This window comes from Vitis vinifera, chromosome 18, assembly GCF_030704535.1.
Source record: "Vitis vinifera cultivar Pinot Noir 40024 chromosome 18, ASM3070453v1".
NCBI classification, from domain to species: domain Eukaryota; kingdom Viridiplantae; phylum Streptophyta; class Magnoliopsida; order Vitales; family Vitaceae; genus Vitis; species Vitis vinifera.
The window spans coordinates 799,681-815,460 of NC_081822.1; the positions used below are offsets into that span (position 1 = coordinate 799,681).

At 28.8% G+C, this 15,780-nt stretch overlaps 2 protein-coding genes across 2 annotated transcripts; one reads left to right on the plus strand and one right to left on the minus strand.

Annotated features, from left to right (window-relative positions):
• Positions 1-7,325: 7,325 nt before the first annotated feature.
• LOC100256548 (12-oxophytodienoate reductase 2) lies at positions 7,326-10,357 on the plus strand. The gene is made up of 6 exons (XM_002272453.4): positions 7,326-7,545; positions 7,686-7,876; positions 8,668-8,808; positions 8,965-9,095; positions 9,211-9,387; positions 9,645-10,357. Exons 2-6 carry the CDS (start codon positions 7,794-7,796, stop codon positions 10,235-10,237), a joined length of 1,125 nt encoding a protein of 374 aa, XP_002272489.1. The 5' UTR covers positions 7,326-7,545; positions 7,686-7,793; the 3' UTR covers positions 10,238-10,357.
• A 1,626-nt stretch (positions 10,358-11,983) lies between these two features.
• LOC100246082 (high mobility group-like) lies at positions 11,984-14,047 on the minus strand. Its single transcript, XM_002272263.5, has 8 exons — positions 13,703-14,047; positions 13,554-13,608; positions 13,283-13,399; positions 13,130-13,187; positions 12,878-12,922; positions 12,715-12,795; positions 12,366-12,461; positions 11,984-12,277 (listed from the first exon to the last, which is right to left on the minus strand). The coding sequence occupies exons 2-8, from the start codon at positions 13,598-13,600 to the stop codon at positions 12,260-12,262; spliced, it is 462 nt and encodes a 153-aa protein (XP_002272299.1). The 5' UTR covers positions 13,601-13,608; positions 13,703-14,047; the 3' UTR covers positions 11,984-12,259.
• Between the last annotated feature and the right edge of the window lie 1,733 nt (positions 14,048-15,780).

The following is a 15,780-nucleotide window of genomic DNA, read 5'->3' on the forward strand; positions in this document are numbered from 1 at the left end:
CTTCTTGAATATAATTGACAATCTACTTCTTCACCCTTCTCTCGCAGGTTATGCATAAGAATTTCATTGTGAGAAGTCTTCTTGTAACCACCCTTCCAACTGTCACACTCATTCTTGATGACATAATTCAGATTTTTACCCCGTATCACAGTTAAAAGCCTCAACATCACCTTTCTCTGGTGACCAAAGAGATTGAGAAACCCGACTGTTTGGGATTGCACTAAGCACCCTTTGATTGTAGAGAGGATGGCCGCAACCCAAAGCCAACTTGGGTTGTATCAACTGAGAAGAATCGAGTGGATTCAAGGCATCCCTGTCTATATTAGAATATATTCGGCATTGCTGCGACCAGACAACATTATCTTTGAGGTAAGACTTGCTCATAGATGGACTCTGTAATTGAATTCCCCCATTAAAACAGCCGCTTCCCAGTTCATTTCCAAGCTCCATTAGATAATCCATATTTCTTTTATAGACACTGGGGTTAGAACAGAAAGCATTAGACTGATTATTAAAGATATTAGACCCCATTAAATTACCCACTCTAGATTCCTTTTGCAAATGGAGTCTTGAGTTCATATCATGACTATTGAAACTGGCAGGAACTCCATGAATGGAGGATTGAAACCCTCCATAATCAGAGTCAAAATCTTCATATGGACCATTTGCAATATAGTAGGGAGTGCTCCCATTTGAGTCAAACCCAAACCGATTTGGGTCCATTGGAACATGTTCATTCCTGGAAAAACCATTTCGTTCATCACCAATATGCATTCTCTGGAAAAAATAATTAGGGGAACACCCCGCTTACCTTTTTTCTATTTTTAATTTTAATATATTTTTTTGTCTTAAATAAGAAAAACCATATTTTATATTTCCTAATTTAAAAACAAAATTTCCAAAATGCCCACTTTTATTAAATATATAATAAAAAAATCATAAAAAGTGAAATAAACTTTACCATCTCATATTTGATTAAAAACACAAGATATCCCTAAACTAGAAAAATGACTTTTATTTTTTAAACATTTGACTTTTATATTTAACATTGGAATTTGTTTTAAAAAAACACTGAAATCAAGGAGATAAAAAGATAATTATTATAATTTTAGAATTTTAATTAAATAAAAATTACCTTTTATATCAAATCTAAAGAAAAATATGAAATTTTAATGATGTGTTTGGTAATTATTTTCGAAAACAATTTCAAAAAATATTTTTTTTAAACTATATTTTTATTTTTTTATAAAATAAAAATCTGTTTGAAAACTTAAAATATTTTTAATCTAACTTAAATATTTTTAAAATAATTTTTATATCTATGATTTTATTTTAAATTATTTTATATGTTTATATAATTATTACTTAAAAAATAAATAAAAATAATAAAGAATGTTATTTGAAAACATCTTATTTTTATTATTAAAGACATAAAATATAAAATAATTTTTTATTTTTGTACATAATTTTTATGTTTTTTTTAAATAGAAAATTATTTTAAAAAAATAGTTCTCACACAAGTCCTAAAATTTTTTAAATAATTGAACTTTTTAATATTTGAAAAGATGTTCTAAATAAATAATAAAGAGAAATAATATAAAAGGAAATAAAAATAAAAGGAGAAATATAATATTATATATATCAATATATATATATATATCAATATATATATATATATATATATAAAAGTTAATAATATTTTAGATTTTGGGATTTGTTCATTTATTTTAATAGTGGCAAAAGTGTCAATACACCAGTCAGAAGCAGTCAGGTCCAATTCAAAGCATCCAATCATAACATTACAACCCATCACAAATGTCATCAGCTCTGAGAGATGGATGCATGAACTCATAGCTTGACTCGAAGAAAAATGGGTTAATTTTGGGTCCTTTTTAGCGTGGAGACCGGCCGGGCTCTAGTTTAGTTGAATTTTTGTACCAATTTTAGATCAAATGTGCCAAACGACTCAAACCCAAATAAAAAATAAATAAATAAAAAGAGAGAGAGAGAGAGAGAGAAATAAGGAAAGAAAGAAGGTAGAAAATTACAAATTATTTTAAAAAAATACTATTAAATAAAAAAATCCGTTTTAAATATTTTATTGTAATGTATTTTAAGAAATAAAAAAAAAATTTAAAATTTGAAAACTTTCATAGGACATGATTTTTATGAAAATTATCTATATTTGAGTTTTAAAAATTATCTTATCATATAGAATTACTAAAATCATAACCGTATTAAACTTTTTGTCCTAAATTATTAAGGTGATACCATATAAACTCTTAATTTGAGTTGGTGATATATATAATAAAATTTGAGTCACTAAATGATAATAAATACAAGTAAATAAAGAAAGAAATAACTATTAGCTATAGAATAAAAATGTATTTGACATTATTTATGTGTAAAGTGTTTTTAGTGAAAATTTCTTTTTGAAACGAGAATCATATATCACATAATTTGTATTTCATAAAAATTAAAAATGATTTTTCAATATCAAAAGTGATTTTTAAAATTTTTAAAAATGTTTTCTAAATTGTGTCAAATATCTTCTTTTTTTTTTTCAGAAACATTTTTTAAACTAAAAACACGTCATAAAATCTTTTTCAAACGAAGTCTAAATAAGAATATATTAATTTATTATTAATAATCATTTTGCATAGTATTACATCACTAAGTTATTTTCATAGATTTTTCTATTTTTTCATCTTGTCTCTATCAATCTTAAATTTGGTACATGTGACACCTTCGTATGAGGTGCATGTGACCCCTAATTTGAAATCCAATCCAAAATGGAAGGTGGGTTTGAAGTTAATTAATTTTTAATGGAAAATTTTGGGTTTTTCAAAGAAAATAAAATAATTTATTAAAGCAACTTTACAGGTGAGAAAGTGGAGGAGATACTGAGAAATAAACCAAAATGAAGGGCCCATTAGAACGGAAAAAAAGGGGCACTTAAGACTTTAATCTCAATTAGATAAGTGCTTCTCAACTTTAGAAGTGAACTACAAATCTTTGAATGAAGATCTTCTCTTCAATACATTTATGTAGTCTTGCATGTCACTTTCATTCCCTTCTAAGTGCCCCAAAACTTCTTGTTTTCTTTCTTGGAGGCTTCTTTGAATTCTTTTGCCCAGTGGGTTTATTACTTCCATGGCATGTTTGGATCACTATTTATTTTACTCCTCGTTTACTATCATCCTCAAATCACTTATTAAAAAAAAATTATTTATGGAAAACCTAAAACTCGTAATACTAATATTTATTTATGTGATATTGTAATTCACAATGGGAATCTGTTTGTTAGTAATTATAAAAAGCGTGTATAATCCTTTTAATTCTTGAAAATTTTTATTTTTTAAATATTAAAAAAAAATAAAAATTATTACCAAACACACTAAGTCTTAAATTTAAATTTGCCCTAAAAATGATCAATTATTTATAAATTCTCACATTGAAAATTGGCCCACTTGTACATAATATAATTTCAATTTTATAAAAATAAATTCAATTAATGAAATTCTCATTGAAAAAATGTGAATAGTGAAAGAGTGAAGGAGTTATTGGATTCTTGTTATGAGAAGGGCATGGTTGGTGTACCGTGTACCTAACAAAGAGAACATCAAGTCCAAGTTATGCTTTGTTTGCAGCACACTCAAGCCTTCATTGATATTACATAATGGGCCTAACCTACCACACTTATACCAAATCTTCCAATGCTCTTTTTATCATTTGGTTTTTCGCTTTCCTTTTTTTTTTTTAACCGACCTAACATATTTCACTTACCATATGTTAAAACTTTTTAAAACATTTCAATTAGATTTAATATTATTTTTTAGAAAAAAAAAATTAAATCGGTTTAAAATCTCCCTCAATGCTAAAAGCGAGTGGTATACAATTCTCAAAGGTTTCTAGTATAATTTTTAAACATGGGTCTTACAATTTCCTTTGCATTTTAAAATTTTATCAAATATCTTTTTTATTATTTTTATTTTCTCTTAATTAAAATAAAAAATTATTTAACAAATTTTTAAACTAATAGGGAAACAAATATAACCAAATCGTGTGAGAAGGTGAACGGAACTACTAAAAAAATTAAATAAATATTAAAACATAATTTTTTTTATATTATAAATTTTTAAAAATCAAATGTAATTTATATTCATCGAAGTTTTTTTATATATCGCTATTTCTTTTCACTCATATTTTTTCTTAATATTTGTTGGATACAAAATTAGCTTAAGTATTTTCAAATTGAACTCCAATTAAACTTCATATTTGTTTGTAGTCTTATGGAGTATAGATTTGAATTTTATTTTTATTTTTTTTAACGTCCAAATTTAGCACTCATTTGACTTTTATTTTCCAGTTGGTAAAAATAATTACAGATTAACGTATCATTGCATCTAACACACATCATTATTACATTGACAGAATTTTCAACCGTTAACACGGCATTGACAGCACCCCATTAGTTGTTACTTTATTATGTTTTTTTGAAATCACGAGTAACTCTTTTTTAGGGCTTCATAAATATGGGATTACATTCGAATTCCTTTATTCACTTTTCATCAAAAAAAATTTCAAAATATACTATTATTAAAATTTGGCACTTGGTGTACAAACGAATATGGCAAAATTTTTATATTATAATTTTAAAAAATCAAATATAATTAAAATTATTTAAAAAAATTACATACTTTTTAATTAAATATTTTCAGAATTGAATCCTAATTAAACTTCATATTAGGCAGCCATACTTATTAGCGGTCTCAGGGAGTATAAAGTTTATTTTATTTTTTGAAAGGAAAAAAAGTCCAAATTCAACACATGATTTGACTTTTTGGGTAAAAATAATTATCTATGATTGCAACATTAAGGCACATCATTATTACATTGACAACATTGAACCGTTAACGCGGCATTCACAGCACTCCGTTAATTATTACTTCATTATGGTTTTTTGAAATCACAACAAATTTCTTTAGGGCTTCAGTTTTTTGATCCCCTTGGACTGCCATCTATAATCATAGCCTCCTATAAACTTAATAAATCGGATGATGAACGAATAAACATGGGATCACAGTCAAACAAGTCTCTGTTAGCACAAGGCATACCTGTCGGCCATGATTCCTACGAGTCTGAGTTGGCATTGATTACCGCGTGGTTAAAAAATAATTTGATTTTAACCCAAATGTGAATTATTTGACCAGAATTGATTTATTTTCGGAATAAGCATTTTCACCGGTTATTTTTTAGTTTTTTTTTTAATTTCCAAAATATACCATTATTAAAAATTAGCAGGAGATATGGTGTAAAATATGGGTGACAAAATATGATACAATTCATCTACATGACTTGATCCCAATATTCTTTTCATGGGTTTTAGTTGAGTATAATTAAATTCATATTGATCTGCGTAACCCGTTTAATAAGTAAGTAGATTTTGGGTCAGCCTGTATAATATAAATTTGATCCATATTAATCCTAATATTATTGATTAATCTAATTATAATTTTAAATTATTTGATTCATATTTAACTCATTTTGAATTTGTTTTTAAATAAATAGGTTAAGTCAGTTATAGATATCTTTGGTTAAGATATTAATTGTATCGATTTATATAAAATTTAACTTAACATAATTATTAAATAAAAAAACTTAATTATTAAATGAGTTATACGACGTGTTACTTGTTTAATTATTATATAATATTTGAGTTTATACTTTTGACATGATTATTATTTGGGTTGGATTTGAATTGACCTATGTAATAAAATACCTTAATTTTGACATTAAAGGAACACCACTCACCAACACAAATTATCACCCATGTAAAAGATAATATGGTAATTATTTCAAAATTTTGTAATTTTTAGCATTACCATAACCTAATTCCAAAGCATTCTTTTATAATTATTTTGATGATGTTAAATGTGATAGGTATTAATTTAAGTTTACATAATTTTAATAATAATAAAATGCTAATATTTTTTCTCAATTAATTTGACAATAATGATAATAATAATAAAATGTTTTTTATTATTATTTTGATAATGTTAAATGTGATATTAATTTAAGTTTACATAAATTTTAATAATAATAAAATGTAATAAATTTTCTCAATTAATTCAACAATAATGATAAAAATAATATTAAAATGCTTTTTGTTTTAGTGTCGTTATCTCATTGTACAATGAATCAAATTTCCAAGTGTTGATATAAAATTATATACACTTATTTTTTTCTTCTAAATGTACCAAATAAAAAAAAATCTCATATTTGATTTTCACAAGAGAAAATACATAAAAAAAAATATAATAATAAATAAAATTAATTAGATTTTTATATAATTTAAAATTATATAATATTTATATAAAAGAAAATAAAATTTAAAGTAACATATAAAATAAATTATTATTTTTATTTTTTTACTTTTTCATTTGATTTCCTTTTTCTCACGGTAAGACAACCTAATTTGATTACAGATTTCGCTATCTCTCTCGCATTGTATTACATATCTTTGTGAATGGAGAAAAGCAACCTCTTTCCCTTACGTGCAGGCTTCAACCATGTAGAAGAAAAAGAGTTTGTCACTTTCTTGAATCAGCTTAGAGCTTAAAAATTTATCATTTTGGTTTCAATTGAATGATTAGCGAAATTCCAAAGTTAGGAGGAGAAATAAGAGAGAAGGAAAATAAAAATTTAAAGAAATTTATACATATTTCTTCCCTTATTTAATCAAGATTTTAATCTTTAATGCTAGATTTGATTTAAAAAAGCACCTCAAAAATATTTAAAAAATAATTTTCTAAATAATTTTAATTATTTAATTTTTATATAAATATCAAAATAAATAAAATTAACACATAAAAATAATTCATTAATTTTAATTTTTTAAAAAATTATCTATTTATTTATCCTTAACTTTCCGGCGAGCAAACATTGTACAATATTAATTTCGAACTCAAATTATTTGATTTTAAAGATTAAACATTGTACAATATTAATTTCGAACTCAAATTATTTGATTTTAAAGATTATTTAATTAAAATGGTGAAATAACTCTTGTAAGTTTTGATAGTCCATCTTTTATTGACTTTTTTTTTATAAAAATATTTTTATTTTTGGCATAAAAATGATTTTATTTTTAAAATCATAAGTAAATAATCGATGAAAAACATTTATATTAAAAATAAATTATTTTTAAAATTAAAATATGAAAAGGTTTAAATTTATAAATTTAATATTATTCAATCTTTTTAACTAATTAATTCTTTGTTTCATAAAAAACAATAACGTATCTCACGCGGCACCGGGAGCCACCAGTATGGATAAACATCCCATGATTCCCATCCACTTGTCCAAACTCATGAACAGAGTTCAATGAAAACTGACCAACCAATCTTGAAGGTGTATGAAATGTCAAACGCTATGAATCGATAAAAACAGTAGAAATTCAAGATGAAGTTTCCTGATTTTCTCGGGAAAATGAAACCAGAAAGCTTCTCGAATGATCAGTGCGGTGAGCGGGAGTGCCAAAAGGTATGATAAGTAGTTCTTTTTTAAATCTAAAATTACTATTAACAAATTAAAGACGAAGAAAGAAAATCCATCTATATTATTAAAAAGTGTTACATTTTTTAATGATAAAAAGATAAAAATAATATATGTTTCTTGATCAGATTCAAGTTTTGATAGTCAACATGATAACAAAACACATATGAAGTCGGCCTAATGAGATCTGGAGAATTGAAGTCTTGACAAGAGAGAAGAACTTCGAAGAGGAGACGATGGAAGCTGAAGGTCAGAGAAAGAAGGAGGCGATACCTCTCCTGACTCCGTACCGGATGGGAAAGTTTCATCTCTCTCACAGGTGAGCCTCCGTTGAACTGCAAAGCCATTAGTTTTCTTTCTGTTTCTTTCATTTTCTCAGGAAAATTTAAACCTAATTGGCAAATTTGTGCTCTTCTTAGAGAGCATAAGAAGATTTTTATCTTTTTTTTTTTTTATATTTGATAATCGTGGATGTTCGAACTAACTTCCGTTAACTAATCCACGGGACTTTGAAGTTAAGGACCGGATAAAACTCCAGTGGTCCTGAGAGGACTCGAATTGATGACCATTGATGAGCATACCCAAATCCGGACCAACAAAACTACTCCTTAGAGTTCACAAATTTTTTATCTTCAAACACATCTTTTACATATTCCTAAATAAAATTTTATTTTTGAAAACCAATAAAAATTATTTTTAAAAACTATTGTCTGTTTTTAGGTTAAAGTAAAAATAATTGATTTTTTGGGTTAAAAATTATTATTTGATAATTTATTTTAAAAATAAGGTCATATTTATGAATAAATTTAAAGTGTTTTAGGTAATTTTTTAAAAAGCACTTTTTTAAAAAATTAAAATTACTAATAATAGGTTTAAATTTTTTTGCTTTATATACAGATATACGGTGACTTCATAAATTTTTAAATAAAATCTAATTTTCAAAAACTTCAAAACTGTTTTTAAGAATTGTATATTAGGAAGAAAACACTTTAAATTTATTGGAAATTAAAATTAAAATTATTATTATTTAAAAATAAATAAATAAAAACGCTTACAAAGAATTTTTTTTTTTTCCTTGATTTCTTAATTAATTTGTGAGCAATGTTATAGGATGGTATTGGCACCAATGTCGAGATTGAGATCTTACAACTTCACAGCTCAACCGCATGCCGTCTTGTATTACTCTCAGAGAACAACAAGAGGTGGCTTCTTGATCGGAGAAGCCTCAGGCATTTCCGATACAGCTCAAGGGTAATTTACAAACAATTATGATTTTTTCTTTTTTAGATAATATATATATATATATATATATATATATATATATATATATATATATATATATATATATATTAAGTATCTGGAAAAATAAATAAATAAATAAGTTGAAGTCGCTTGTATACGTTGAAGTTACCCAAATACACCTGGGATATGGAGGAAGGAACACGTCGAAGCATGGAAGCCCGTTGTGGATGCGGTTCATGAGAAAGGGGGCATCTTCTTTTGCCAACTTTGGCATGCTGGGAGAGCTTCCAAATATGGTAAAAAAAAAATTATCCGAGTCTCTTTTTTCATCTGGTTTTATTTGGAAGGATCATACCAATAAATGGCCCTTGTAATATCAAAATGAGCTCACTATTATGTTTTTTTGGGCAGAATATCAACCAAATGGGCACCCACCGATATCTTGTACAGATAAGCCAATTACAAGTGAGGCTCAAATTGATGGAACGACTGCCGCAGACTACTCTCCTCCTCGACGCCTTAGCGTACAAGAAATCTTTCAGGTTGTCGATGACTTTAGGGTTGCTGCCAGAAATGCCAGGGAAGCTGGTAACTTCGTTACCCTTTTCGGTTTCCAATATCATAAGCTTTTTTTCTTAAATTTAAAATTTGATAACCTTACGACCAGTTCAAATTTTAATATTATTTGATATTAAATTGATAAATTGATTTACCAAATACAAATCTTAATGATACAGTTTCTTCACATTTTTATGTAAAATATCATACTGGGTCGCATGGTACAAAACTTTCCAACAAGTTGCTTGCGAAAGAAACTAAAACTAACAATTAAGAATTGACTACAGGTTTTGACGGAGTGGAGATTCATGCAGCCAACGGGTACCTAGTGGACCAGTTCTTGAAAGACGGGGTAAATGATAGAAGGGATGAGTATGGAGGTAGTTTAGAAAACCGATGCCGCTTCCCTCTCCAGGTTGTCGAAGCCATTGCTGATGAGATTGGAGCTGATAGAGTCGGCGTTAGACTCTCACCCTTTGCAGATTATAATGATTGTGGGGACTCGAACCCGCCAGCTCTAGGCATCTATATGGCTCAAGAATTAAGTAAGCGAGGAATCCTCTACTGCCACATGATAGAGCCAAGGATGATCACTCAGTTTGAGAGGGTTGAAACCAAATCTAGCCACGGCCCCATGAGGGAAGCTTTCAAGGGTACGTTTATCGCGGCAGGGGGATACAATAGAGAGGATGGAAATGAGGCCATAGCAAATGGAAATGCCGATCTGATTGCATTTGGTCGCTTATTTCTGGCAAACCCCGATTTGCCTAAGCGGTTCGAGCTTGATATTCCGCTAAATAGGTATGACAGGAGCACTTTTTATACGTCAGATCCTATTGTTGGCTACACAGGCTACCCCTTTCTTGATCAAACACCCTAAAAAGTTGGGCAAGTTGCCGTTGTATAAGTATTTCAATTGAATTTACAGATATTGTAATCGCATGCACTTTGAAATTGAATCTAATTGAATAAAACAGAGTTGGAACTCAATTTCAACCCACCAAGACAGCGATGTGAAATAAATGATGCAGTATACGGGTCAAATACGCAAAAATCCAAGTCACAATCAGGGAATGGTATGAAGCTTTTAATCAAGGCTATCAAAGAAGAATTATATTTCCACAAACCAAACTCTTGATCAAGGCCAATGTTTCTTTACATTGGTGACAATTTAAAGGCTTAATATTTCCAGCAATTATGGACACCCTATAAATTTCTTTTATAACTGAAGGAAATCAGAGACTAATTTAGCTTGATCACAAAAGACATGATACTGCCTTTCTCGCAAATTTACATTATAAAAATATCATACAGCTAATTTAGATAGATTCCACAAACATAAAAATCAATAACAATTCGGTTATATTGATGGCCATAACTACAGAAGTTGAGAACTGGAAGGGCAGCATTATTTTCAAGATCATTTTATAATGCAAACTTAAACTACCAAGCACCCCCAACAAAAAAACGAAGGTCAAATGATAGTAAACGCCCAATTGGAAAAAAAATCAAAATTTCTTCATTCAATATTAGGGCAACATCTCCCATGCAACCAAAACAAAAACACATAATGGAAACAAGAAACATTTAGAACTTTTTAAGCGATTACGAGACCAAACTAGGATAACCACCATGAAATAAGCACCAATGACTGAAACAGTAACACATCAAGGACAAAACACGGTGAATCAGTCTAAGCACACATGCTGTTAAAAAAATTACAATTTGTTGATTTTTAAATAAGGATAAAATTTGTTAATATCCCCACCCCATCAAAATCACACCCACTTCATGACCTGCACACTCAGATACTAAATTTAAAAACCACAAAAAGATCCCAACATGTTGGCTCCCCTAAAATTCCGAACCAGTTGGGTGCCTAAAAGAAGCTTTATGATGTGCCCTCTAATTGGGGGAAAGGGAGAGAGACTTCATAAGAGAGTCCTAATAGGAAAAAACAAGTGAATTAAATGAGTTAATGCAATCAATTCAAGCAATAACCCACAATGCACATTAATGCAATTCAAAACATTCTATAAATCCAAAATGAAACCACTGGCTAACACATCAAAGGAAAAGACGATTTAGTTGGGCCACCATTCCCAAAGTTATGGAGGCATAAAACAAGATTAAAAACGACAATCACAGAATAAATCCTATTAACTATTTTGAACCGTTTTGAAAGTTACAAGCCACTCAGCACACCATCTGGAATGGAAAACATGCCAGACAAAATATAAATTATTGTAATAACAGAAAAGATTTCTATCTTGACAACGATGGTAATCTTTGTCAGAATGAAAAACATCCTGACAATGATCCAGACCAATCAACAGAATTAAATACAAAAAGCAAAAAAATAAAAAATTCAAAGAAAACCTTATAGAATAAAAACCGACAGGTCAAAAAGCAGGCAAATTTAGAATAGATCATGTCATAAGAGTATAGAATCCTGAAAGACCCTTAAATAGGGAAATTTTTGTAATGTCAATATCAGAAAAGAATAAACCATATAAACAAAGAATTAGGCAATTAGTCTTCCCAGAAAATGGGAAAATGAAACATTGATGCAAGTACATACATCACATCATGAATAGAAGCTAGACTAAAATGGGTCATTGGAACATCTACAAAAGAAACCCCTTGCTAAATCACTAAAATCTGAGAGCAAAGTACAAATAGAGCAGATTTTTCTTCGTTCACTATTCATCTTCTTAAGGAGCAAAACAAGATGAAATACAGTGGAGCTGGAGGATATATATTTCATCCAAAAAAAGGAAAAACATTTAAAAGAAATGATCAATCATTGTGCCATATTTCTGTTCCGAGAGACTAAACATGAGATGATCAAACATTTTGATGGCCAATGCATCTGCACGCACACTGCCCTCGTCAGCAAATTTTACTCATCATCTTCCTCCTGCAAGGCAAGTAAAAACATTTTTCAATTTAAATTCACAGGTCAAAATGGTAATTTAAAAACTTCAATATCAATCACTTAAACAAACCTCTTCACTGCCATCTTCGTCATCCTCCTGATCATTCACCTCGGAGAGGGATTTTTCAGACTCATCCTCCTCCTCTACTACTTTGGTACCTTCAGCCTGGTTCCCATCAAAATACGATATCATTAATTACCTCTCTAAAGAATTTTGCTAAGAGAACACACTCCAAAAGAGAGGAGCAATGATAGAAATCCCAATAAGTCTACTTCCCATTAAGGCAGACAGCATAAGATTGATTTTGCAAAAAGGAAAACGAATGAATCAGATATAATTTTATACTGAACAAGAGAAACAATTTGGATGAAGAACCATTTTACTTGAATACTAGGAGCATACATTTAAAGTAAAATACCTGTTTTTTGTTATAGGCTTTCATGTTCTTCTCGTATTCTACTTTCCGCTTTTCTGCTTTCGCTACATAGGGAGCCTTCTCCTGAATTTTTCCAATTGGCTTAAATGAGTAAATTGATAATTCGAAATAAAGGTGTAAGCTTTTCATATTGTCGGATACTTACGGCTTCAGACATAGACTTCCATTTATCCCCACCAGCTTTGCCAACCTAATTTTGAAATCAATTAAAAAATATCTCAACGAAAATAGAACAGCTAATGAGCTAATTACCAAAAAATATAAGAATAAAAAAACGGAGCTAGTTTACTTTCAGGGTAAATTTTTTTAAGAAGCTAAAACAAATTAAAAAAAAAATTAACTACTCATACCAAAGAAAATTCTTAATAATCAAACGATCGAAAATTAAATTACTTACCACAGAGACCGATTTATTGGAAGGGTGCTTCTCCTTGTACTGCTTCCTAAACTCTTCCCTTCAATCGTTAAAATAATAAAGTAAATAAAGTAGATAATAATCTAAAAACAATTTGTAAGATTTTTAAATAGGAAAAAAAAATTGAGATTTTACATGAAAACGAAAAAGGCACTGGCTGGCCTCTTAGGCTTGTTAGGGTCCTTTACTGGCTTTTCCTTCTTTGTTTTCTTTCCTGCCTTCGTAGCAGCAGCCCCTTTCTTCACAGAAAGCCTACCACAAAGCAAACGACACAAACACGCATATGAATATCAACGAGATCGCGGATCTGAAACGCCATGATCTCGAAGCCTCTGCCTCATATGGCTGAATCAAACCACATAAAAAGAAACAAAAACACCTATAAATTGAGATGAACAAAACTCACTTGGCATCAGCTTTCTTTGTATCGGACTTGGATCGGCCTCCTTTCATGGCGAATCCTGCAGTGATAGCGTTTGATAAGTGAGAAAAACGACACAACTCGATAATAATAGGTCAAGAATCGTCTTCCATGAGAGAAGCAGCGACGCCTACCGCTTTAGTCTGTAACGCTAGGGTTAGGGTTTGGACGCCGAAAGGAAAGAAAAATAGAGAAATAGAGAGAGAGAGAGAGATGCGGGATGTGAAAGGTCGCCGAAAGGCGGAGATAATAAGTTGAGGAAATTGAAATTCAATTGCGAGTGAAATGAAATCCGGGGTTTAGGCGGGATTTGAATTTTAATGCCACGTCATCGATCCGTGAGCTTCGTTTTAATTGGCCCATTTCTTTAGCGCTGTGCTTTGGCCTCCGATTGTGTTTTCTTTGTGTGCTAGTTTTGATTTTGTTGCCCTCCTCCCATTTATAATACATGAGCTTTTTTCTCTTCTTCTTATTTCGAAGTGATTCCCATAAATGAAAGAACATAATACTAAGACGAAAAAAGTTTTGATAAGTCTAAGTTTTATAATATATTTTTGTTTGAGAATTTAAATATTAAAATCAGCTCCCTTAATTTATTTTTGGTGAAGATATCTCACGATTATATACCATCTAAAGGTTATGAAAACATTCTTTATATTTTAAATTATTTTTTAATATATTTTTAAAAAATATTTGACAATATCTCAATTTTATTTAAAAAATTAATTACAAATTTAGGTATTTTTTAGTAAACCTTCTATTTCCTATTTTTAAAAGAAAAAGATTATAACGATTCATATAAAATATAATAATTATTTGAGACTTACACGTAAATATGTTCACACCTTTTAAAAACTATTTTAAAAAATTAAAATATTAAGTAAATTATTATTTCAAATTTTTAAAAAATTTTAAGGATATTAACTAAGTTATGTTGCAAAATAAAATAATAAAGATAATAAAAATGTTAAGATAATAAATAAAGATATTCAAAGAAAAGCATAATTGAGTGTAATAAAATTACGATATGGGTTTTCATTATAGGTATCTATCTTTTATAGGGAGTTACAAAAATAAATACATTAATATGGATGATCATCCACAAGTTTTCATAATCTGATAAATTTTCATATTTTATAACACTCCTCGTTTAATGATCATAAGAATATACCTCGTTAAAACCTTACTATGAAAAATCCTATAGGAAAAACCTTAATGAATGAAAAAAAAAATGCAGTGTAATTATATTCTTATCAATTAACTCCCCGCCATGTTGACATTATTATATTTTATCTAATAGTACAACATGAAGATCTTTGAGTTGGCGTATTTCAGTTAACTTATTTAATATTGCAATTGACAATGCTTTTGTGAATAGATCTACTAAACTGTTACTTTATCTTATTCATTAAATATCAGTTTCATCACTCTTCTAAAGTTAACGACAATAAAAGACTTGACCAACATATGCTTAATTCTATCACCGTTAATGTAGCATTTTTTAATACGTGCAATGCATGCAACATTATTAACTTTATAGCATTACCTCTAATGGAGGGTAATATGCATGTTTTTATTATTTGCTTGACTGATTCCATGATATTGTCATGCCACCATATATAAATATATACCTCATTTGAAATCAAGTTTTGTGGGGGACTAGAAGATAGTCAACATTTACATATTCAAACAATTAAGATTCTAATCATTCGGAATAACATAGACATCATGTTATTGTGGTACATGCTTGACTTTGTTCCAATGTCTTTGAGTTGGTGTAAAATTATATCTCACAACTAAATTAACAAGGAGTGCAATATCTAGTCGTGTATAATTTGCAAGATTCATCAGTATACCATTAACACTGTAATATAGTACTTCTAGACCAAATAGTTTTTCATTATCTTCTTTATGATAGAATAGGTAATTTTTTACTTCAAGTGAATGAACTATCACCAAATAACTTAATGAGTGTGATTTATCCATATGAAAATGTTTTAGGATTTTCTTTATATATGTTGACAAATAAACTAATATTTTGTTTGAAAGGTACTCAATCAGCAAGCCGATAAAAAAAAAAAAAATTGTTTTCTAAAAATTTTCATTTCAAATTTACTTTTCAAATATCCAACTATTTTTATAAGTTATTCAAGAGTTCCAACAAAATTTAATGTTGCACATATACTATAATAATTACAACTATTCAACATAA